Here is a 24,707-nt window from a genome sequence, read left to right as displayed (position 1 = left end):
ACGATTCTGCTAGTGCATTAGCAACTTCTTCAGGAGTAGAAAAATCTTTCCCTTTACAATGAAGCATCGGAGAGGGCAGTCGAACAAATTTTCCATTTAGCGCCTGTATCCTTCTCCAGATGAACCGTGTGTCAATGACTTTTGTGATGGTTGATGCAAAAGCAATCCACGCATCGTGTTTCGTTTTACATCTAATTTGTCTTGCTTTATCTTTAAGTCTTTTATATGCAATTAAGTTACTGGTGGTAAGAGACTTGCGGAAATTATTCCAAGCCCGGTTTTTCTCCTGTTTAGCCTGGAAACCCTCCGTATTCCACCAGTGATTCGGTGTCTTGGATTTTGGAATGGAAATATTAGCCGCAGTCAGAATATGATTGGTTGTGCAATTAGTTACATCATCAATAGGTTTCTGTTGAACATAAATTTTGTCTAACAGTACTTTGGAAGAATAGCCATCCCACTTTGCCTTATTAAACTTCCAATTCGATAGTTGATCGGGATTTTGAGATATCACTGTTTGTATTGAACAGATGGTTGGAAATGATCGCTGTTAAAGGGATAGGATAATATTGTCCAAGTCATGATTGGAAAGATGGATGGTGAACAAATTGACAAGTTAACTGCAGAAGTTGAAGTAGGAGATGCAGAGTTTAGTAAATTAAGATCATTATTAATCATAAATTCTTCAATCAGTTTGTCGCTTCTGTCCATTGCAGCGGACCCCCACAATGGGTAGTACCCATTAAAGTCACCGAAAAGACAAATCGGAGTTGGGAGTTAGGCAATGAGGTTGTCAAGTTCTGAATAGGGGAGAGGTAGAGATGGAAGTATATAAATGGAAAGAAGGGTAACTGATGTACTAACTGCAATACGAGCAGCCGCAGCTTCTAGATTGGTTCGTAACTGGATCGGCTTGGATGGCACGTTAGAATTAACTAAAATGGCTGATTCGTCTGGTTGTTTTTTGTATGTGGAGCATTTTTTAGGTCTTTTTTGGAAATGTGGGGCGACCAGTGTCCATAATGTCACTGGCATGCAGTTCTAGGATGAGTTCCTCATAATCCGAGTGTACAGCCACTTCCATACTGTTGGTTGGTGGTTCGGCTCTCTTACAATCTTTAGTAGTTTTCATTCTTTCAGTGTCCTGCGAGACTGTTGGAGTATCAGTTGGGATGCTAATTGGAGTGTTAGTCGTTCACTGGTTCTAGTTTTAGGAGAGCCATGCACTCCTGCATGCCTGCTGAGAGTGGCCATATTTTTTAAATTTAAAACAGCGAAGACGATTCAGGATGTACGGCCGAATTAGACAGTTTAAATAGCCAGCTTTTACAGAGGATGGCAAATCAGGAGTGCTGAAGATTCAAATGATGGATCGAGTTGGAACGAGATTTCCATCTTTTTAATCATATGCGCTTCGCTTCTGATTACTAAGTTTTTGGACTAATTCCTCCTCCGACACTGCAAGTAGTTCCAACTCAGTGATGACGCCTTTCGATGAATTTAAGGTATTGTGGCGAGTAACAGATACTGGCAGCCCACTAAATGTAGTTGTCTTTAATAGCCACTCAGAATCTTTGGAGGTAACAGTTTCAACAAGGAGTTCTCCGGATTGAAGTCTCTTCACCATGTTTGGTGATCCCACAATTAATTAGAAGTATTTTTTTTTATCATAAATGGTGACAACTTTCCCACACGCTGAGTAAACAGAGAGTGTATCACCAGAAAAGTAGGTGGGGTAGGACACGGTGCTTCTCTTTGAAGTCTTTTGGGTTGTTACTGGCCTTCAGCTTGAAGGCCAGTAACAACCAAAAATTCATTGGATTTTACTGGCCTTCAGCATGAAGGCTCTAGAGGTTGATAGTCATTTACTGTATATCCATTTTTACTCCTTTTTGGCCTGGAGGATAATTTTTTCCCCAGGTTACCGTCCCCGCCACGTAGAGGCAAGAGCGGTGCCACCTAGTGACCAAGCGGCTGGAGAAATTAGCTTGTTAGTGAAAAATTAATATATATACTAAGAAAAAGAAAGGTGATTTCCCTTTCTGAGTTCTTACTCAAAATCTATAAAGTACAGAACCACAGTACTACACTAGAGAAGGGGGTGCCATTTGCGAACAGGCGTGAAAGGGCTGCTGAGGGCAAGAACAATAGGATTGTGAAACTGAATTACGAAGTGTCTCTTTTGATCTAAGTCACCGTTAGGAAGTAAACAGGAAATGAGTGCACGTCCAGTGTTTGCATAAAAAGAAAACGGCGTCAGGGTGACTAATATTTGGGTTATGTTCGATATATTTAGCAGAGAAGGGTGAACATGAAAATTAGTGTTTTGGAGGTGACCAGCAAACATGAAAAGGTCATACTGTTGTGCGAAAAAAAATAAGAAAATTTTTAGAGAAGGGTTGTTTTGTGGGCTAGAGAGACGGATGTGGTCCGATGTTTTATCAAATAGGAAGGAAGGAAAAATTAAACAGAGTATGGAGATTGGTTACGAGTCCTTGGGGGAAGAATTCCAAACTTCAGGGAAAAGAAAGCTCGGGTGAGTAATTGAGCAAGTGTCGACTCTGTATCTGACTTCTCTGTGGTCTAAGGGGAGAAGGTCATGAATTTGCGGGTTGAAGTCGAAGTACATTTTTTGGTTGTCGGAGTTCCCATCTCGTGGTAACAAGATTAATAAGTAAAAAAGGAGGGGGAGAGAAATTGATAATGAGGCGTAGAGGACGTGAGTACGTGCGGACTGAAAGAGATGATGTTTATTTTTGGAGGTTGGAAGAGTGGGAAACGTGCGTTGAAAGTTGTGCAGATAAGTGAGCCAAGAAGAGAAAGAAAGCCTGGTTCGGTATCGGAGGGCAGTAATAGGGTGATTGGCGTACCTAGCAACGAAATCTGGGGCTGGGACTGGACTATCTCATCATCAAACTGGAGTAGGGAGGCATATTCATGCCAGTTTGCCTTACGTTTTCCAAGTGGTTCGCTGCAATGGAGACAAGTTTACTTGTGATTGAATATTGCAAAGAATCGGTAGATGATCACTGTTTAGTGGGTTATCAAGAAATGACCACTCCATTCTCCCTCCATATATTGGCATATATGGAGGGAGAACAGATTTAAAGCTAGCTTTATTGCAGTCATGGATCCTATAGAAAAATGGACATGGGTGGGTTCACCAATGTTTAACAGAGTAAAGTTATGAGCATCAAGCAGCGATTCCATTATTTTACCCCTTTTGTCAATTTTTGGAGATCTCCATGGCGGATGATGAGCATTGAAGTCGCCCAGTAAGCAGAACGGAGATAGCGGCTGATCTACTAGGTTTTCTAAGTCATCGGAGGAGATAGCGAAATTAGGAGGGAGATATATAGAAGCTATTTTAATGGTGATACTAATTACAATGTGCACTGCCACTACCTCAAAAGTAGTCTGAAAGGAAACATGTTTAGATGGAATGTTATTTCTGACAATAACAGCCACCCCTCCGTGAGCTGGCATGTCAATACTCCTATCTCGTCTAAAGATGGTATAATTTTAGACAGAAGGACACACTCTGAATTTAGAAGAGTTTCCTGTAAGGCTATGCCAGCTGGTTCATACCGATCGATAGATTCTGCAAATCATCTTTTGTGTTCCGAAAGCCTCTGCAATTCCATTGAAGGATTTTTTTCATTGTGTGGTTTTATGTGTGGTTTTTGGTCTATTTCTGTTTTGTCTTTCTTAGGAAAGACGGGGAGGGTCACGTCCATCTCATCGGTTGCATGTAATTCTAAAATGCCATATTCTGAGTCATGATGTTCGTCGATGTAAATTCCGGTGGTGGTGATGATTGTGGTTTCATGGTTTGGAATTTTTTGGTTTTATTGTTGAGGAAACATCCGTTGTTATGGTAATTGGGGTATTACTGCACTGTTCACTTGTTTTTTGTGTAGGACACTGTTTTAAAATGGAAGGCAAAGAATGTGACAAGTTCTCAATTGATATATTCGGAGGAACGGATACTTCAGTTTGGATCCCTACTGACTGTAAAGGTTGAGCTGCTGTGGAAATACGTTCGCTTTATATCTGTTTTGGTTATCTGTCTTCTCGCCTCTGAGTACGTCACTTTGTTCTCTACTTTATATTTTTGAATTTTTTTCCCTTGCTTCCATAATTCACATGTTTTTCGGAAAACTGGGTGGTTACCCTTACAATTTGGGTAATGCGGAGTGGTTGTGGCACACTCACATTGGTTATGATCTTTTGACACGCAGTTAGGACATATTGCCTCACTTCGACATGCAGTCTGGGAGTGTCCGTATTTTTGGCATTTGTAGCACCTGATGGGATTCTGAATGTATGGTCGGACACGGCAATGCAGGTAGCCTACTTGCTACTTGATAATCTATCGAGATAATCTATTTCACAGATGTTGGTGAGTTAGGAGTGCTAAAAGTAAGAATTATGCTCCTTGTTGGAACGAGAGTACCATCTTATTAGGCCATGATTCGCCTTGCTTGGATGACTTTTTGATCGTGTAGTTCTTGGACAATTTCCTCAGAGGAGGAAATTGTCCAAGAGGAGTTTAAGGTGGCATGGAGAGTAACTTTTATTTGGTGTCCTCCAAAGCTTTAATAGCTTCACAGAATGTTGAAGTTGAGTAGTCTCTATAAGAAGATCGCCTGGCCGAAGTCGCCTTACTGACTTAGGTGAACCAGCAGCAGATTCAATGCATTTCTGCGCTAGAAAGGGTGATAATTTGCTCAGCGGCTGATTTGATAGAGAGTGCAAGATGAGGAAGGCCAGTATCTCCTCTTTAGGTGTTGTTTTCAACCTCTTGGGTTGAGAATAGTCATTTTCGTTGTTATTTGCTAGTCTTGAGCTCGATGGCTCTTAAGAACTGTTTTCCATCTTTGCCCCTTTCAGCCCTGGGAGAGTGGATTTCTTTTCCCTAGTTACCCGCCCCGCCATGGGGAGGCGGGAGCAGTGCAGCTAGAGTGGTGACAAAGCGGTATAAAATTTAGTGGAAGTCTAAAGGAAAAAGAATGAAAGATGATTTTCCTTTCTTAAAATTGCTTACAATTCGTAAGATTAAGTTTGTTATCGATTAACGAGAACGTAAAAAAACCTTTCAAACTGAAGAAGAACTGGGGCTGAGTAAACACTCTATGAATCCCTCGGAAATCGCTTGATCACTATAATGCTTGGTACCCGGGACCTTTTATTGCATATAATTCTGCGGCATAGATAGTGCAATGAATGCACTGTAAACTTATATCAAGTTTTTCATTTTTTCAAAGGTATTCCATATTATTCAACATGCAGTTTTTTCTGCTAATGAGTCAGTTCCAATGTAGGCAGATAAAATATTATGATTTAACTTGGAACAAAGTTTTGTTCTAATCATAACTGTGTGATATCAGATAATCTATCGAGATAAACAAGAGCACACGGAAGAATGTACTGCGTGATAATACTACAGAAATTCGCTATTTAAGAGCCCCAAAGCACCGAATTTAGAAAACTAATTTTTTTTTCAAAAAAATTTGGTTCGTAAACTAAGTTCCGCTATCTTTATAATTAACCTGCTGTCTATATAAAGAAGCATACATTTTTGAGGAAAAAACAAAGGCACATCAGCATTAATCACGACGCGAGTTCTTGTGTATTCTTTATTTTAATATTCACAAAAAACCCAAAACAGAACAAAACGTTGAACAAATGAACATTCGAGAACGGACGAAATGATAAATATGCATCATTACTAGAAATAGGAAACCAGAAGGAGAGAAAATAGAATTCTTCAAAATTTTAAGGGTTAAATACTTAGGCAAAGAGTTCACACACCTCGACTATTGTAATAACACTTAACTGAACTTTGTTCCTATTGCTGCTCTGAACTGGCGTAACAGAGACAGTGAGCTCTGTCGAGAGCTCGTTATCAGACTGACAGCCGAAATCTGGCGTGCATCGATATCTTCGTGAAAACACTGATACGTTCTTCCAGACAAATCACACAGGTGCGATGGTTTCAAGGTGGCATATTTGGAGGTGGTCCTCTTTATTTGCTGAAATCTCTGCTGGATAACTGCACTTGTCCGAGTGACCCTCGAAATGGCACCGTGGCTGTTCAGGCGTCTGGGATATTTACCTGCCTTGCAAGTAATAATTCTCGTTACTGGAATAACCATCTGCTACATTGTTTCTGTACTAAAAGGACATGTATCAGCATACGCGCCTTTTATCAGGTAAGACAAAAATATGTTTTCAACAGTTATCGGAGCTGTGCTGATTGCGAAAGATCATCACTTTAGACCAGAGAAATACCTAGCTCATTCTTAAAAGTTATTTTATCTAGTGAAAAAGAAATGTTATAACGAGGTAGTCCTGGGAATTTATATTCTGTTATGACTCACGTTTCAAAATTTTATGATGTTGACGAATAGTGACTTCTTAAAGTTTGTTGTTGTTGTTGACTTCTTAATGTCTGTTGTTGTTGTTGTTGACTTAGTGTCTCGTTGATTCGGCAAATTTTTCTCTTAAGCGAAAGTGAAAATGAGCAAGGCTTACCGGAGTGTTTCTTTTTATTTGCCAATACCAGAGAAATGGGAAGTTCCTTCTATCAGGGAGAAATACACAACGAATTTTCACATAAATCAATTTTAGCATTATTTAATAAGAAATGAAATAGTAGAATAGCAGCATTATTCATAGGTCACGTGAATCATTGCTAATTTAAAGAATCTATCATCAAAATATCACTTTGACAAAACTCTCGCAATATTATGTATTCCGATATGACTGACTTTTGCATATTTGGAATGCGGAATTAATAAGTTATCACTGAATATAAAATATAAAAGGAGTGCAAAATGATAGAAAATTACTCCCCTACATGGATGGTGCACACTGGGCCAAAGTGCTAATATGCCGTAAAACTCTAAACACAAACAAAGTCCCGTGGATCAAAATCACTGCACGGTCCCAAAAGGTTCAGTGCTGGGTCCCTTACTGATATTTATTAATTAATATAAGTATTGAAATTTAAGGTCTACGTTTGCTACACCACTGATATATGGGAGCTTTTGGTCTTGTGTATTGGAATTACTGAAGAAACAGGATCTACGGCTATAATGCGCAAGATTTTTGCTGGGTCCCTTACTGATATTTATTAATTATGATCACAGGTTGATATATAATATATATTACGGTGTATTTCCATCTAAATGAAACTGTTGTTGAATATCAGGTAGTGCTTAAAGCATTCAAGGACTTATCAGTGTTTTCGTTACAGAAAACAAGATTGCCATTCACAAAGATAATCTGTTCTTATCTTTGTCAGCCTTTAGTTTCTGAACCCTGTGTAGGAAACATAGACCATACAAAAATACGTTGCTTATTGCAACGAACTTTAACTGATTAATCTTCTGGTTACCAGTAGAAGGAAGAGGTAAAAAAAAAACTTGTTCAGGAGCTTAAAATATGAGAAAAATTATAGAAAATATTGTATAATTCTATAATCTTCTATAATCAACAAAATTACTCAGGAGTCCAACCTGACATAGTTGAACGTTTTATTGAAGATTGAACCTAAATTACTCAGATATTTTAATTCCACGGTTTAATCTGAATATCTCGCATAATGTTTCTAAGTAGAATGAAAACATAACAACAGCTGTTTTATATGCATAAAACTGACAGCCATAAAACTATACATCTTGTGATTAGTTTTGGTATTGCGGTCATTCAGAGCTAAATTTTGAGTCATCTTTATGTTTGGAAATGAACTATTCGCTTTGGAGTTCGATTACCGCTGATTTGTTCTTGTGAACAAATGCAGGCTGGACATGTTAGTGAATTTTGAGGGGTTTAATTCTTTTCTTTAGTCTCGGTTGGAGGTGTAATGGATTGATTGAAACGGATGGATTGAAATCAATCTAATTCTGTCAAATTCTCGAAATCAGAAAAGTTTTGCATTCATATATAGTTTAGTTTATATTACAAATATTTTTTTAAAGAACACAATCTGTGTTTGTACTTGAGGGCAAATAGAAACACACTGAAATATTGTCAATGTTGTAGTACAGACAGAAGGGATTAAATGCATGCCGTATTGGTAAAAAAGTAGCATCTAAGTGGAGCTACTTTTTTACTGTTTATTCGGATAAGCAGAATCCTATCTTTCACTTTAAATATACCAAAGATATCCCAATAATTATGGAAATTATGAATTTAGCTATATGTATAAATTAATTTGAAGTATTATTCTGTCAGTTAAATCGGAATAAAATCACATAAAATTAACGTAATTAAGTTTGATATTAGCTTAAATTAGCATTTTTCTTAAAACCATTACATTTTGTAATATTTCATCATTTTTTCAAATGAACTGTGAAATAACACGAGAGCTCTTTAAAAAGCACAATAGATTCTTTGGTGTAAAGATTCTTAATCACAACGAAATAATTCTGTTCATCAGAATAGTGTTGTGCCCTTGATCTGAACATGATTTCAAGAAAGTTTTTAATTTAATTTACGAGGGGGTGATCATTTAATTCGCGGACTGACGCAAGATCGTATCTTAATTGTCATCATCTGAATCTTCTGTGGATTTCTCCTTCACGAAATACTCTCCCTTGAACTTTGCACACTTTCGAAATCGTCGTACCCACGCATTAAATGCTGCTTGCAAGCCATTTTTCGAAAGACTGTGAAATGCTTTCGTTGTGACTCTGCGAGCATCGTTGTGTTGGACGCTAAACGTTTGCATTTCAGAGTTTCTTCAGAGGTGGACACAGGAAGAAATCACACGGGGCGAAGTACAGTGAATAAGGGAGATGTGGCAGAACCTCGGCACCTATGGCAGTGACCACTGCCTGCACAATATTAGCCATTTGGGCGCCTCCGTAGCCAGGTGGACAGGAGCAGCAGTGGGTAGCACACGCTTCTTGATTAGACCAGGGTTCGAGCCCGTGACCACCAAATACGGAGGATGCGGAAAGGTCAGGGAATGACCACCGCATATCCCCGGAGCAATATGGCCTTAGTTGCTAATGCTCCTAAAACCCAAAAGAACAATAAAAATTAGCCATATGTGGCCTGGCATTGTCTTCATGGAGGAAACCACTTCACACCGGAATGTGGCCATCTTACCAAGACACTCATTACCATATGCTTCATTCATCTCTTTTAGTTTCCGATGCATTTAAGCCCCATCTAACACAATAACGAATCACGTAACGCTGTTCAATCTTTATGTCCGACATGATACTTGCTTCAAAACGTCTAAAAAGTCACTCTTCACTCAACACTAGTTCGTCACAGAATCTGCTCAGTAGTGATCTGGGAGAACGCCTCTAACTATGGAAATTTCGCGCGGTAAACATAAAATCTTTCACCAGTCCGCGAATTAAATGATCATCCCTCGTATTTATAACACATTTTTTAAAATGTTGTTAGGGTCTATGACAGACTCTGTTATTTCTTAGTTTCAATATTCTTCTCTTTGCAGTGAAACTGGTGCCTACCCGCCAGAAAGTGGAATATTTAGCATTTTCCTCATCATCGAAATCATTATGAGTAAGAATCCTTTTTAAATATGTACTTCAATATACTTACAGTATTGTTACTAATGTTTATTGGGGTTTACGAGCACAACATCTAGTGTGGCCATATTATGTCTATCAAATGATTTTGAAACTGATTAGGTTTATTGTAGTATTAAGTAAATTATATGTGGTTATAGAGACCAGCTAATTTCAGAAAAGTAGTGATATGTCTATGTTTCAATTTTCTCCTATGATGTCTGTTAAGGTTTAGATTTACTGTTTTATAGGGGCATTACCGACCGAGGCTATTTTGCGCTAACACATGGTTATAAAATGTTAAAAGATTATGCAAGTATAAAGGTAAAAGGCTGTATAAGAATATAAATCATTACGTGTAAGAATTTAAAATAGTTGGCACGTTGTTATTGTTGGATAAAATATGAGTGGAAGGCTTAGTCAGGTGAATAAATGTGGTAAAACGTGTATCATTAAACCTAAACTCAATTGAAATATGTCTAATTGATAAAACGGTGTCAAAGGACTCACATTTAGGAGGGTTATCAGCCATGAGCAAAAAGGAATGTGTCAGAGACTGTGTCCTAAACAGAGTGATATCTTTTAAGAAGAGAGGTTCCCTAGCTATGTCAGAGATGAAAAGCTGTTTGTGGTACAGCTTTATCCATAGAAAAGTTAAAATTTGGATATTTGACTATATATTCACGCGATATTTACTTCATTTTTGTTGCTCGAAAAATAAAACCTTGATTTCCGTAGGTAAAGTTCAGGTGTAGGAATAATGTTTGATATAACGATAGAATATGTAGTAACGCTGCGTTCTCCCCGACACTTTAATAAAAATTCTTAAATTCTTGCTCGTTAAAGCCCCTAGTTAATCAGATCATTAAATGGGTATCATGGATATCATCTGTGTTGCAATGAAAGCCTCTGCAGTTCCATTGAAAAATACAAGGCATTATTCGTGCTTAATTTATGGAGCTGTATCTGACTGTTTTTTTGAAGATGACTGGCTTATGACATTCCAATTTTGGTTTTTCCAATATTTCATTTCCCGGAATGCCAGAATGACCAGGGATCCAGCAAAAACTGATTGACGATTGAACATACTGCAAGAGAATAGCTGGGAATGAATCTGTTTCAACGTGGGATGAGAAGTGGAGAAATTCTTCATTATGGCAGAAACAGCATTGAGGCAGTCTGTGTAAATTATGGCAGATGAGACGGAAAGCTCAATAATCTTACTAAGCGCTAACTTAATGGCATATAATTCAGCTGTGAAGACGCTGCAAGCTAGCGGAAGTGTGGCTGAACTAGTAAATAAAGGAAAACTGTCGCAGCACATACTGTCAGTTTTGGAACCATCCGTATAAATTTTACAGGCATGGTTGTTCATTGTAGTATGAGCTGAATGTAACTGTCTGATATTGCAGAGAAGTATAATATTTTTCTCCCACTGGAGAAAGTGCATATATTGAGAGACAGACACATATGTCCAAGGTGGAACAGGTGCAATTGTGTCTTGAAAATTTTCATTTAAATTGACATTCCGACTCTGAACAAGCTTTTTGATCCTGAGCGAGGCAGGTCTATTTTCATTTGACTTCCTCTCATAGAAGGATTCCCACCGAGTATTATAAAGATACTCCAAAATTGGGTGCGATGGTAGACTCTGGATCGTAGCAGCGTAGTGGAGCAGTAATGTTTTTCTACGCAGGTGTAAAGGGGAATGATGCGCTTCAATATATAGACTTTGGATCGGAGAAGTCCTGAAAGTTCCCAGCGCAGTCCTCAGAGCACTGTGATGGATCATATTTAGCCGTTTTAAAGTAGTGCTCCTGACAGAGTCAAACACTGGACAACCATAATCTAGCCGTGAACGGACTAAACTTCTATAAAGATGCAGCAAAGTACACCGATCAGCTCCCCATGACATCGATAAGACCGACCGAAGTATATTCAAATGCTTTGTTCAAGAAGTTCTGAAATAAGTGATGTGTGCTTGGAAATTTAATTTGCGGTCTAATTTTAGTCCAAGAAATTTAACAGTATTAACAAGCGGGATTGAAATATTGCTTATTTATAGTTCGGATTTGGATGGAGAGTTTGTTTCTCTCAAAAGTGAGTTACAGTGCTTTTCTTTTCTGATAGTCGGTAGCCCACGTGAAGTCCACGATTATATTTTGGTTATGGCAAGTTGGAGCTGCCGTTCGAATAGTATTCATACTTTGAGATTGACAGGAAACGGTAAAGTCATCTGCATACATATAAGTTTGAACGGCTTTTGGAATATTTCGTGTCATGCTGCTAACTGGGATTGAAAATAGTGTAGGACTAAGTATTGATCCCTGCGGGATTCCCTCTTCCTGAATGTGAGATGTAAAGAGTATGTTTTTATACCGGACCTGAAAGGAATGCTAAATTGACCATGACTACATGTTGTTTCATGACAAAGGCATTGCAGATATGAGATTCGGCTTTGATGAGCACGTCAAGGGTTGATCTATTTTTTCGAAAACCATACTGATGATCTGGAAGGAGATTCTCTGACTCCAGGATGTAATAATTGGATTATATTCAAGATCTAGACCACCCCCCCGTGAATGAAATATTGCATAACTTCCATAAATTGCATAACTTCCATAAATTTAACCTTCATAAATTTTTGTGAAGGGGTTTGGTTTGGATTTTATTGGCGCATTAGCAACTAAGGCTATAATGCGCCAAGACTAGGTAATATATAAAAATTTAACCTCTCAGTGACCTAATTAGTTAGGCCACCATGTCCAGATATATAATAAAAAAAATATATATCAATAAAAGAAACAACGATAACATATAAATTTTAAATACGAGTAAAAACCTTTATTGATTTAAAAAAGCTAAAAACAGCAGACACATTGTCATTGTCGGATAAAATCTGACTGAGTGTATATGGTTCAGTCAGATGATTAAAAGCGGTAAAACGGATATTGCTAAAATCTGGACAGTCAACTAAAATGTGTCTGATTGTTAAAATTGTGCCACACGACTCACACATAGGAGGGTCATCAGCCCTCAGCAAAAACGAATGAGTCAGATGACTATGTCCTATGCGGGTCCGGGCAAGAACAACTTCCTCCTTACGATTCCTGCGCAGACTAGACTGCCACGGTTCAATTACAGGCTTTATACGATATAGTTTATTCCCAGTCTGTCTATTCCACGAGTCCTGCCATTGGGAGTGTACCTTCTGCTGTATTATTTGCCTGTAGTCTGTATAGGGGACTGACAGGCACCGATTATTATTGGGAATTGCTGATTTGGCTGCGGTGTCAACCAAATCATTTCCCCTAATCCCAATGTGGCTGGGAATCCAGCAGAAGCGGATATCATATTCACGTTCACGGAGGAAGTGAATCTTCTGCTGAATGCTAGACAGAACTGTTGTGAAGGGGTTACTAAGATATGAGTGATTTAAGATTTCAACGTTAATATTTTACGCTACAAGGTTTTCTCCCATAGACTTATAATGGAGATTGGCAATAAGTGGAATGTTAGGCTTAGTGGTAGTGCTACTGGTTTCACCATTGCCTTCTCATTTCTCTATATTTTGTATATTTCTCTCATGCTTTTGTAATTTTTAGCAATTTTGAGAAAATAATATCCTTTAATTCTTCCAATTATGTAAAATAATAAACACTAAGTTCTGAACCTTTCGGGTTAAGCATACATGGGCCCCATGTAACCGACAGGCACATGTCCCTGTTTTAACCTCTGTATGTAAATATCACCCCCCTAGCTTTCTGCTGTCCAGGGGGTGGCTCTTCGGCAGAGCAATAAACAGATTTAATAAAATAAAATACAAATAAAATTCTATTTTGCAAGACAAGATGGCGGCATAACAACAACTTTTAGAGGGAAAAATACTTTCCGTGGGATGTTTGTTGTTTGTTTGTTATTTGTTTTTTTAGGAGCATTAGCAACTAAGGCCATATTGCTCCGGGAATATGCGGTGGTCATTCCCTTGACCTTTCCGCATCCTCCGTATTTGGTGGTGATGGGCTCGAACCCCGGTCTAATGTGAAGCACTCTACACTAATCAATGAGCAGTGCCTCTTAGTGGCCAAGGGTAGAGGTTAGTACAGTTAGTAAGAGTATTAAATTAAAAAAAAAAAGGTACTTTCCTTCTTCTGGGCTCACTTCTTAGTGCTTTTAAGAATGTAGAGCTACTTAACAGAAAAGTTGATTGGGTAAGAGGAAAAACAATGAAAACTCAGTCGCAGTAGAGAAAAAAGCTCATTAAACGCAGGAGAATCGCTTGGGCACGGAAAACGCTTGGCACCCGGGGCCTAATAGTTTGCAATGAGTAATATCAGTAATTTTTGCTGTAGGTCAAAAATAAAGAAAGTTTCGGATAACTGAAGTTAAAATAAATAAATTTTCTATTTATATACTCCAGGATGACTACACGGTCAGAGGATTTTACAAAATAGAGAGAATACAAAAAATAGCACCGTATTTAATAGTTACGGGCTTGAATTCCGGTCACTCAAAGCAAGTATGTACCCTTCTGCATAGTCAATCGGCTACGGTCGCATTTGCCTTTCGAATATGTTCATTTCTCTGCATGTAAGCGGATTGATAAAAAAAAAAATTCTGTGTTTTTGCTGAATTATTGGGTTTAGCCACATTCGAGATTTAGCTTCCAATTATTCACTTTTTTATTAAATAATCCTGTGGGTAACTTTAAATCCGCGTAACTCTACAGTAAAACAAACTTTTAACTCTACAGTAAAACTAAATTTACATTATGGTCATATAACATTTAAATAATTTCCTAAAGTTTAGCTATCGATTCAAGAAATAAGCTTTTGTATAAGCTTTTCATCCCATAAAATATATAACCCCACCATATGGAATATACACAACTTGACCAACAGATACAGTGAAAACTTATGCTTTTGGTTGCTTATGCGTAAATTCTAAACGTGTGTGGTATTTCTGTAATCAGATGCTGTTTTAAGCCCTGTATTGTATCAATTCATTTGAGTACTCTGTACTTGATTGAATTCATGGTCTACGTCTGAATTGTAAATAGTATGGCAATATTTATTTATTCGTTATTATCATATAACTCGTGTCCTCTAGCTGAATAGCTAAGGGACATTTCTATGGAAATAAATTGATATTAATGATAATAATAATAATAATAAACAGCTTAAAAATCCAAATCACTATTTTCGTTTTTATTCCGTTTGTTTGTATGAATTATTTTATTGAAATTTTTAGTTTTAATGCTTTTTATTTCATGCATTGTATATATTTTTAGGCCTTTTCACGATGGTTGTGCGATATTTTGTAGTTGTTGAGATACAGTTATGTGAAGACAAAGCAATTCACTTTCTTAATATTCTCTCCTTGATTTCTGGTATATTTTCCTGCTTTGGGATGGCCATAGTCGCTTCCTATCCCGTAAGTACATTTATTTATAGAGAGTTGCTTATTAAGAATGCTCTTTTATGTGTTACTTTTTATATAATTCTTATTCACAGAGTAGTTTATGCGAGAAATAGATGCAGTATGTGTTTCAAACAGAGACCATTATGAATGGAATGATGTCAACTGATTAAGTGAACTCAACACTACACGTTCAGGCAAATCAAGACGGGGTAGTTGCACGTCTGCCCCGCTACGAAAACTCCGGTTTTCTACGTAACAAGGGAAAACCAACTAAAGAATACACGCACTTCCTGTCGCCTCACAGACATAGTTGTTTTTCGTAAAATAAAAACAATGTTCAATTGGCTGATAATTTATTTCGTTACCATATAAAAATAAACGGAAGCAGATTTTTGTTTGATTTTAGAAGCACATTTGCTTCATGTTTTTCATCTTTATTTAGAATAACAGAATATCCGGTTTTCGTGTCATCTTTTGTAAAACAATCCAGTCTTATCTTGATCTCATCTTTTCTTATCTTGCTTGGTCATATCGTTTGGTTGCTCAGTTGACTAGCTAGGCCTTTGAGTTTTCTTTAGTCATTGATGACCTGGTGTAATTTTAGTCGTAATTGTGGTTAAGGAATCCTTAGTTTAAAATGCTGGATATGATTTGGAAGGTCGCTGGTAGTTTAAGAGTGGACGTTGAGTCCATTCTGAAATCTGAGAAGACTGACTCTTCCATTTGAGTCGCTACATCCTAGCAATTATTGGTGGGGAAGCATAGGTACATATCAGCATAGTTACTTGGGTTGTTTCTCGCTTTTTGATATATATTATTTTTTGACATTTTCTTAAACCTTAATTTCGAAAAGGCTGGATGATTGCACTTGCAATCAGGTAACTGCAGTGATATTGCAGAATATTCTCTTTGTAAATTCGTTTTAGGTATAAAAATTGGACACGTAACATCGCTTCTCATTTTCTCCGACCAATCAAATTTTGGAATTTGTAACATCTTATGGAATTTGGTAAGAAACCATGCTATCTACGCCTCAGACCGACCACCTCAGCCACAGAGTGAAAAAAGCCCATAAAAGTTCCTCATGTCATGGACGGGATTCGAATCCGGGCCTTTTCGAACCGGTGTGGGGAGGACGGTGACAATACTATTGTGCTATCCGCCCAGTCAACGTTTCACTTGTGAGGTCTACCGTCAGCTGTTAGGAGACTGTGCTATGTTACTGTTTTTCCAGGAGAGAAACGGAATCTTCCAAGACTATAATGCGCCATGCCATCGGGCCTGCATTGTGCACAAGTGGTTCGAGGATACAGTGAAGATATCACCCATCTTGATTGGTTTGCAAATTCGCCTGACTTCGATTCAATTAAACACCTGCGGAATGTTTTGGAACAGGAAGTAAGGCGTACACTCAACCATGATGTATTCCGACACTGTGGAAGGCATTGTAGGCAGCATGCTTGTAGATACCTACGGACGTCTTCAGACATCTACTGAAGTCAATGCCTAGGTGAACAACAGCTGTTATACGTGAGAAGTGGCCCAACACGGTTTAAGTAGGTAGTCATAATTCAGTGGTCAATGAGTGGATGCTCTTTTTTTCTAGCTATTCCTTTGACGGAGTTCAATGTGATATACAGTGTGTTTCAAAAGTGATGGTCAATAATTTTAAGGTGATCTGTACAGACTACAATATGCAAAAAAAGCCTAGTAAACAGAGTCCTTAAGTGAATCGTTTTCGAGATATTGCACATTTCTAGTTGGGATCCACCACTGACTTGTTTGTTTAGGTTAGATTATGCTCATTCTCTCCGTTTCCTCTCTCGCAATGCTTTGAGACATAGCAGGCATACTAGTGCTCGTCAAAGTATAGTCAACATGGAAAGAGGTTACAGCAACGAAGAGTATGCCGACACGCACTTCGTCTATGGCAAAGCCAACGGCAGTGCACTCAAGGCTGCACGTTTGTACCAATAAGCATTTCCCTGCCGAAGGCAGCCCAACAGGCGCACATTCATCACGGTACATCAATGCCTTAGAGAGCATGGGCGCTTCGCACAGGGAATACGAGCATGTAGGCCCAGAAATGGCATATAGTGTGTCTGTATCAAACCAAAAATTAAAAATGTATTATCTTATTTTTAATAAAACCAAAGGATTTATAGCTTTTTGCTGAACTAGTGTTCCCATAGTAGTGGCGGATCTTAACAGAAAATGTGCATTATCTCGAAAACGGTTCATTTGCGGTTCGTTGTTCACTGGAACTTATTTGCTTATTTTAGTTTGTACTTTTCACCTTTAAATTATTGACCATCATTTTTGAAACACCCTGTGTAGTGTGACTTTAAATGGATTTCGCTTAGGAAGAACAATTGGAATAATAATTGGAATACCTAATAAAATTCTCTGATTTGAATCATTTAACTGTTTTTTGTGAAAGTGCTACCACATTTTCTACCCAGTTCTCTGGCAGTTCTTGCATTCTCAAGTCTATTTTAGTGAGAGGAAAAAGAGAGAGAATTTTGCCTAACTGATGTTTGTCGATGATGGTACACAGACCCGAACAATTAGTGACATGTAGCATATTGCGAATGATTCAATTGTTTCATTGCACAAGTTAGATTTGAGGTATTTAGTACTTAATTAAATCAGAGTTTTTTTCTTTCTTGTAGGTCGTACAATTGAGGGTGGCCCACGACATCGGAGCTTATACATTATTTCTGTTAAGTATTGTGTACGGATTTATGCAAACTGCTATAACCTTCCGGATGTATCCCCAGTACAATGGAAAGTTGGTGGGATATTTGCGGTTATTTTTTACTTCAGTTGCCTTTTTAGCTATCCTCAGCAGTATCCTTTTTCCAGTGGACAGTAAAATGAAGAGTGTATGACTAACCGCTTCAAAAATTGATCTCATCACTATCTTTCTACTTATTTATAAATGAAATACTCATATCAGCCCTGAAATTTGATATATTTCATTTATTAGTTTATTATTAAGAAATTAACGACGAGGTTTAGTTATTATTTAACTTTTGTGAAGGCAAAAGCGAGATTTGTAACACTTTGCAAAGTGCTACAAATCTCGACATGATTATATGATTGAATAAAAATGATCAGTGCATTTTTCCCTTGGAAATGAATAATCGTCCTTAACCCCCCCCCCCCATTTAATTTGATTAAATCAAATCACAATTCGATTAAATCAAATTAAATTTTATTTAATGGTCTCCTAACTTTATCGTTATTCTATGGTATACCACCATGCCAAATTTTGTCCAGCTTCGTCGCAAGCTGCACGAGTTACACCACGTTTTCTACATGTTCTCTTAATTTTATCGAGCATTGCACTTAACAGTAATTTCTATTCCACTGAAATTGAACATGAGCTTTTCTTTTATTCTAGGAGATTAAACATACTGGAAAAATGGTTTTCATATGGGTGTTCGACTATGCTAATATTTTGAACAATAACTTATGTTATTGTTCAAAATATCTTTTCCTTATCCAAACTGTTTAACTTATCCAAAATGTCTGCTTAAAAAAAAAAAAATTTAATTTTCCTGTAATTTTTAATGACAATAGATAACTAACTGATTAGTTGGCTCTTGCTACAAGAAAATGTTTAACTACTCTGCAGAGAACATTCCCAAAAATTAAGCAGAAGGGAGTGTCGCCGTGAGCTGTCAACTGCAGTACTGCTCATTTTGTAAAATAGGTCTTGTACACACCAAGCTTCGTAGATGAGGTTTCCAACAGGATTTTGCTATCTGAAACTCTTGATATGAATTCTAAAACCTTTCGGTTGTTTAGATCTCAGAAGAAGCACCGAGGGTAAGAAGCGTCAGGATATCGCATGTGTAAATTATGTTTTAAAAGGATCATGAGGAAAGAAAAAACCCAGGAGCAGAAAACTCCACCTAAACTTTCCTGACACTGAACAATTCAGTTGTAGCGTTACAAAGTATGTAGAAACGGTCAGTATGGTCAGTAATATTTTCCAATACCAATTTCTCTCCTTTCGATGGGAACCGAATCCAGACCCTTTTAACGCGGCATGGAAGAACGCATGACTACATATTCTAGCCAGTTTTTATAATGAACTTGTTAAAAGTCTTCTACGTAGAATGACTGCCATTATTTAATCAAAGCATATATTGTTATTTCCTTGTTTTTATTTATATAAAACACATCAATAGAGAAAAGATAACGGTAGCTATAAGCATTAAAACTGTGATTATATAAGGCTCGAAGTGCAAAATACTACTAAACGGAATGCTTGTTACTAAATTACCTTAATTTTAAAAACCAAGTATGCATATGACGTTAGCGATTGCACCCAAACGCCGTTTGCATGTGACGAATGCAGATGGCGTTTGGGTGTGCGTCTATTCCGAGTTGTGCGTGTACAGCTCTCTGTTTCTTGCACTACATCTACTCAGCAACTTTTCTCTAGATCCAGACGACGTACTCAGAATTCAAGATGTTATGTGTTTGAGACACTTTCTGCAAATCTCAAGAAAACGGCTGTTTGTTAATTGTATTTAAATTAAAGCAGTTTATTTAATTAATTAAATTTAATTAATTAAATTTGATTTAAGATTCTTTAATTGTACTCACTAAAAACAATGAAATGCACAATATTTAATTATTATGCTTTTCGGATTATGCCAATATGCTACTTCTCTTCACTACCAATGCAGTGATCATTGTGTATCCTATAGGATTAAACGTTTGGAATTCAGAAAAACATAATCATTGGAAAGGCTCAAAAGTTCCAGGTGATAAGGTGAGTTTTTAACACGCGTTGTTTCTGTTCCATAAATACAGTATATATTACCATATAACTTATTGTCGTCTATTCACAGGAATAAATTAACATCTCTTATAAACGCATCATTTTAACCATGAAAAATTACATAAAAATTTCATTCATATTGGAAGAGGTTTATATTTTATTCAAAAGCAATTTTTATGGCAGTACTGAACCAAATAAACTTTATCGTATATACGAAAAGACTCGTCTTTTCCACGGTGTCGCTTTCAGTGGGCCCATGATTCAAGCCAGCATGACTACTAAATTCGTTTAATGATTGTATTCATTGTCAAAATAATTAGTATAAATTTCTCTGGCCTAGTAGTGGTGCTGGAGTATATACAACAATATTTACTTTTCACTTCAGGGCAAAAGCCTCATGCTGCGAGGTAGAATGACGAATAAATAACAATAGTCTTCTCCACTGGTGAAGTGCTATTTATTCGAGGCAGTGCAATACCATGGCAACTCGTTGTGAAGGTAGTCACAATATGAGATATAACCAAAACGATGCCAATTTAATTAATTTAACTACTTTGGTAGATAGCTATGTTAAAATGATGCATTTGCACTCATCAAGCGAACTGGTAAATTCTCCTAGTACTGTGCTGCCATCTATCTGTCTTAGATAAAAGCATTCAGCTGACAAAACTGGAAGGCGAAATTAAGTAATTTAAAATTTACCGTTCCATTTGGAGTGCGCGTCCGACATTTTTTATGTATCGCATCCCCACATAACGCTGTACCTCAGAAAAACCATCTTTCCTTTCTTCTGCGAGTATAGATACGGAGTCCGAAATTTTCAAGGGGAAAGGGATGAAGCCTCTGAGGATATTTCAGTGCATGCAGAGAACAATCGGAGCAGATTGCGGCTGTTCCAACTTGGGTTTCATTCTTTGAACAGCCTACATATGATGAAGTTGCAGCTCTGGAAATTGATCGTGGTATGCAATTCTAATATATTTTCTTAGAAAATACGATATTCTCATATTTTTTCACCACTTCTGGTGGTTAAAATTGCACTGTGAGCTCCAAACTCCTTCCTAAAGCACTTTTCTATGAAAAAATAAAAAAAAAGTTCGGAACACAAACCTGATAAGTTCGGTATCAGTTGTGAATAAACATCAAACGCCAATATTCTAATCCTTTGAAACAGATATATGAACTATTGAATGGCTTTTGTCCACGAATCCATAATACTTTAGTTGGACTGTAAATGATTGATACTGGATTTTACTCACCCGAGTTTTCTCTAACAAAACCTGCATTTCCACTGATGAAGTAACCGCTTAAAAGTTCCTGCTTAAATCGACAGAAACGAATGTGACATTTTAAAGGAGGTGGAAAGTTGCAAGCAGTTATTGAAGACATAATAAACTCTACAGCAATTCACTCATTTTTGAATGTGATAATATGATTACGATGATATCTTTTAAGAAACAGAAATACAGAAAATTATGATAATTATATTTTTTCATTTATATTTAAAAATAACTTCCTAGGTTTCATGTTCATGATACTTCATAACATTTTTGAATGGCTTCTATTGCAGGGATTCAATCTACTTGTAGCCAGTTGTGCACTAGAGTGGGGATTGATGTTATTTCACTTATTCTTCTTCTTCACTTACATTCGTGAATTCCAGAAGGTCCATTTGAAGCTGACACTCGTGCCTCTAGTGGGCCACTTTGATGAAGTTTTGGATATGAACAGAATCGAGGATCCTGAAAGAAGGCATATTTTATTATAACATGTGCCAGTAGATGGACGGACGTGTGCATCCGATATTTTTATGTATCGCATTGACAGCCAAGTCTGCGCAGTAGTGACACGCAACCGTGTGAGTACTGTTTATACAGTAGTGGACAGAAAATCGTAACACTAAGAAAACGTTCATAAATGCATGTTTAAAAGTATCCAGTACTGCATAAGGCAGTGTTCGCATATTTAAAAAGATAATTGCATATACATATGTAAATCTACAGCCAACGCTTTATTTACTTAACAAAACTCGCTTTCGATTCCATCGGGTTTCTTTCAGTGGAATGACAATGCACCATGAATGGTGCATTATCATTCCACTAAAATCCCATTGGAACACTAAAAATAAAATAAAGTCAAGAGCTCCGATGCTTTAGAATTTTCGTCTTAATGCTAATTGTAGCTAAAACGGTTGTAGCTAAATGACGTAAGGGATGTCGGGAACTCGCCTCATATGGACATCATTTGTTGAATCTGCGATTTAAAACGAAGCAATTTTAAATTCTATATATTTTAAAATTCAATTGATAATCGGACATTTAATAGGTTCATTTGGGGGATACTCTTGTCTATACCAATAAATAACTACTGATTCAAAACACCTTAATTTACGACCGAATGCATGATCATTAATTCAGCTCTATTAATTTTCTAATTATTCTTTCATGTCACGACAATGAGATGAGAGCTCCGTTTCTCTTTATGCAACTTTTATGGTAATAAGATCCCGTGCCTTAGATAGCTTCCGTTTCGAATATAGCCGAGCAATTCCAATATAAACAGTGTCAGTTTTCCTGAAGTGATATTTTATAAGCGATAATATCCATGTCCTTGACGTCTAATTCCTGATAAACTGTACACTTGTTATTCACAGCTTGTAGTTTATAAGATGAAAACACATCACAAATATCCGTGTCTTTGAATACCTGCTTGAATGTACTCGCAAACTGGCTGTAGTGCGAAATAATAATCGTGTTCCAGAAGTGAAGTTTCTGTACGTGGAGAATAATGTGGGGATTCAGTAACTGTTTTTTTTTTTTTTTTTTTAATTTTATTTCTTGAATAACTTTGGTTATTAACTGTGCTGGACATATTATATTTTTAAAGACCTCACACATAAAAATATGAAAATATAATTCGGATTGTAAATCGCTATTTTAGGAGTTAAAATAACAGCTTTAAAGATCTAGTGATGTCAGTGTCTCATAATGAGTTTTTTTCTGAAAATATTAGTTTTCAAACTAATTCTCTTTTCGAATTTAAGTTAAAAAGGATAGTACTAACCTCCTGTTCTAATTCCAAGGTGTACGTCAAACGATTTTGAAAGCTATTTAATTTTCTTAGATCATTAACGTTTTACAAATACAAAATTAACAAACATTGTTCGCGAAACGAATTAATTTTCAGGAAATATGTTTAAAACTGTATTCTGATTGTTTATATACGTATTACATGTAGTTGTAAATTGAAGCAAGTTATTTTACTGTGAATTTGGCTTACTAATCTCCGTCTGGTTTCCAAAAAAAGAATATTAACAGCTAATACTAAAGTGAGAATGCAATAATACATTTCATTTAATTGTATTTCAATCGATGAAAAATGCAATTAACAAGTATAATAATTTGGTATTCTATTTTACGATTGAAATTTAAACTATGGACATCACCACGTTGCGTCATTTATCGCTATGATATCTGAAAATTATTGGAAAGAAATGTTTTTGAAGAAGCGCACCATTTCATTGTGCTGCTTTTGTATAAAAGGGTGTCTCATACTGTCCCTTTTATCATTGAATATTTATGAATAGAGGAATTCATAATCAGAAACGAATAATAAGTAGAATTGAGATACAAATTGTACCAGATGAGATACAGATTATTCATGCGAAAAGAATGATGGGAATTTTTGAGGAAAATAATGGTTGTTTTAGCGACTCCCACATTTTTCGAGTTTCTTTAGGTGTTGCGAGTTTTTGTCCACTATTATTTAAATGCTAACTAATTTTATAGTTATATGATTAATGTTAATTAAGAGAACTGTGTTTGTGTTGATTTAGTCATGATAATTAATACGAGTCGAGAACTGTTTATGATTTCGCAGTTATGCAATCTAATGTAAGAGTAAAATGTAAAGAAGCAAATAGTGGTATGAATTTTGTACTAATGTTTCCAACTTATCAATTGCCTTGTTAAATAAATAAAACAGAGTTCAGTGTGCGAAAAAGGTGTGTATATTTAAGAGAAATGATTTTTCTTTCATCCACAGTTAACCAAAGTAACCACACAGAGGGGCAACTCCCGAAGTGTTAGAAGACAAATAAAAATAAGCACTGTGGAGAAATAAGGAAGTTTTTTGTCTTACATAAGCAATATGATAGCGAATTGGTGCAGTGATGAAACCATGTCATTTGTTGCTTTTTTCACATTTCAACATAACCCTGCCCGCCGCGAGGTCAGTAGCTGCAATTTTACAGAAAAAAACAAAAAACATTCAAACATTGAGATGCAACATTCAAAGTTTCTTAATAGTTGAAGTTAAATATTTCTGATTCTTGTACAACCGAGAATGACATAAGAATTCACTTTGCCTTTTACCTGTTTAATATTCGCACTCTGACATATATAATTATATTTTGCAATTATAAGTAAGGTTGTTGCGCCATAAAGAGGTATTTTCGAAATCATAAACCCTTAAGACTTTTAATATTGCGATATTAATAATATGACGTGGATAATAAACAATAAATGGTAGTATTAATATAATATTGGATGTTCTTAAATATAAATTCTATTGACTTTTAATGTTAAAGAATGTTATGACAGCTGAAGTGCCCTAACCAATATTCTGCTGGTTATTTTTCTATCAGACTTGAATGTAATTTGTTAAAACAATTAGTTCTGATTAGTACCGGCAAATCAGGTCAGGAGGCATCAGTGTAGAAGAGACTATGATCAGTTCTAATTCTTCAAATTTATCATCTGTCTTAGTTATTTTAGCGAGATAAAGATGACTGAGCAAGGAAGCAGTTTTATTTCACTTGGAGTTGTGTGTGGCACAGGTTAAAGGTATAACTTTTATTTCCATCCGTAAATTAAAATTACTTTTCTTGAGGCTTTTTCTTAATTGCTGTAATGAAGAAAAATAACTACAGTGGCGGA

General features: G+C 36.6%; 1 protein-coding gene across 1 annotated transcript; it reads left to right on the top strand.

The window, feature by feature from the left end:
• Window positions 1–580: 580 nt before the first annotated feature.
• Window positions 581–21,538, top strand: LOC150077398 (DNA damage-regulated autophagy modulator protein 1-like). The gene is made up of 5 exons (XM_090385886.1): window positions 581–653; window positions 14,842–14,984; window positions 17,645–17,843; window positions 19,697–19,761; window positions 21,341–21,538. The coding sequence occupies exons 1-5, from the start codon at window positions 581–583 to the stop codon at window positions 21,536–21,538; spliced, it is 678 nt and encodes a 225-aa protein (XP_090242012.1).
• The last annotated feature ends 3,169 nt before the right edge of the window (window positions 21,539–24,707 follow it).

This window comes from Mastigoproctus giganteus, chromosome 12 (genome assembly GCF_048544385.1).
Source record: "Mastigoproctus giganteus isolate SK-2022 chromosome 12, ASM4854438v1, whole genome shotgun sequence".
Taxonomy (NCBI): domain Eukaryota; kingdom Metazoa; phylum Arthropoda; class Arachnida; order Uropygi; family Thelyphonidae; genus Mastigoproctus; species Mastigoproctus giganteus.
The sequence above is the reverse complement of the archived record's forward strand: the minus strand, read 5'-3'. Positions and strand labels throughout refer to the sequence as shown.

Bases quoted from the DNA above. Each gene is read 5' to 3' on its own strand.
- LOC150077398 (XM_090385886.1), top strand. From the start codon at position 581: ATGATTGGAAAGATGGATGGTGAACAAATTGACAAGTTAACTGCAGAA. The intron at 654-14,841 runs GTAAATTAAGAT...ATATATTTTTAG, and splicing joins AGTAGGAGATGCAGAGTTTA to GCCTTTTCACGATGGTTGTG. The intron at 19,762-21,340 runs GTGAGTTTTTAA...CTTCTATTGCAG, and splicing joins CAAAAGTTCCAGGTGATAAG to GGATTCAATCTACTTGTAGC.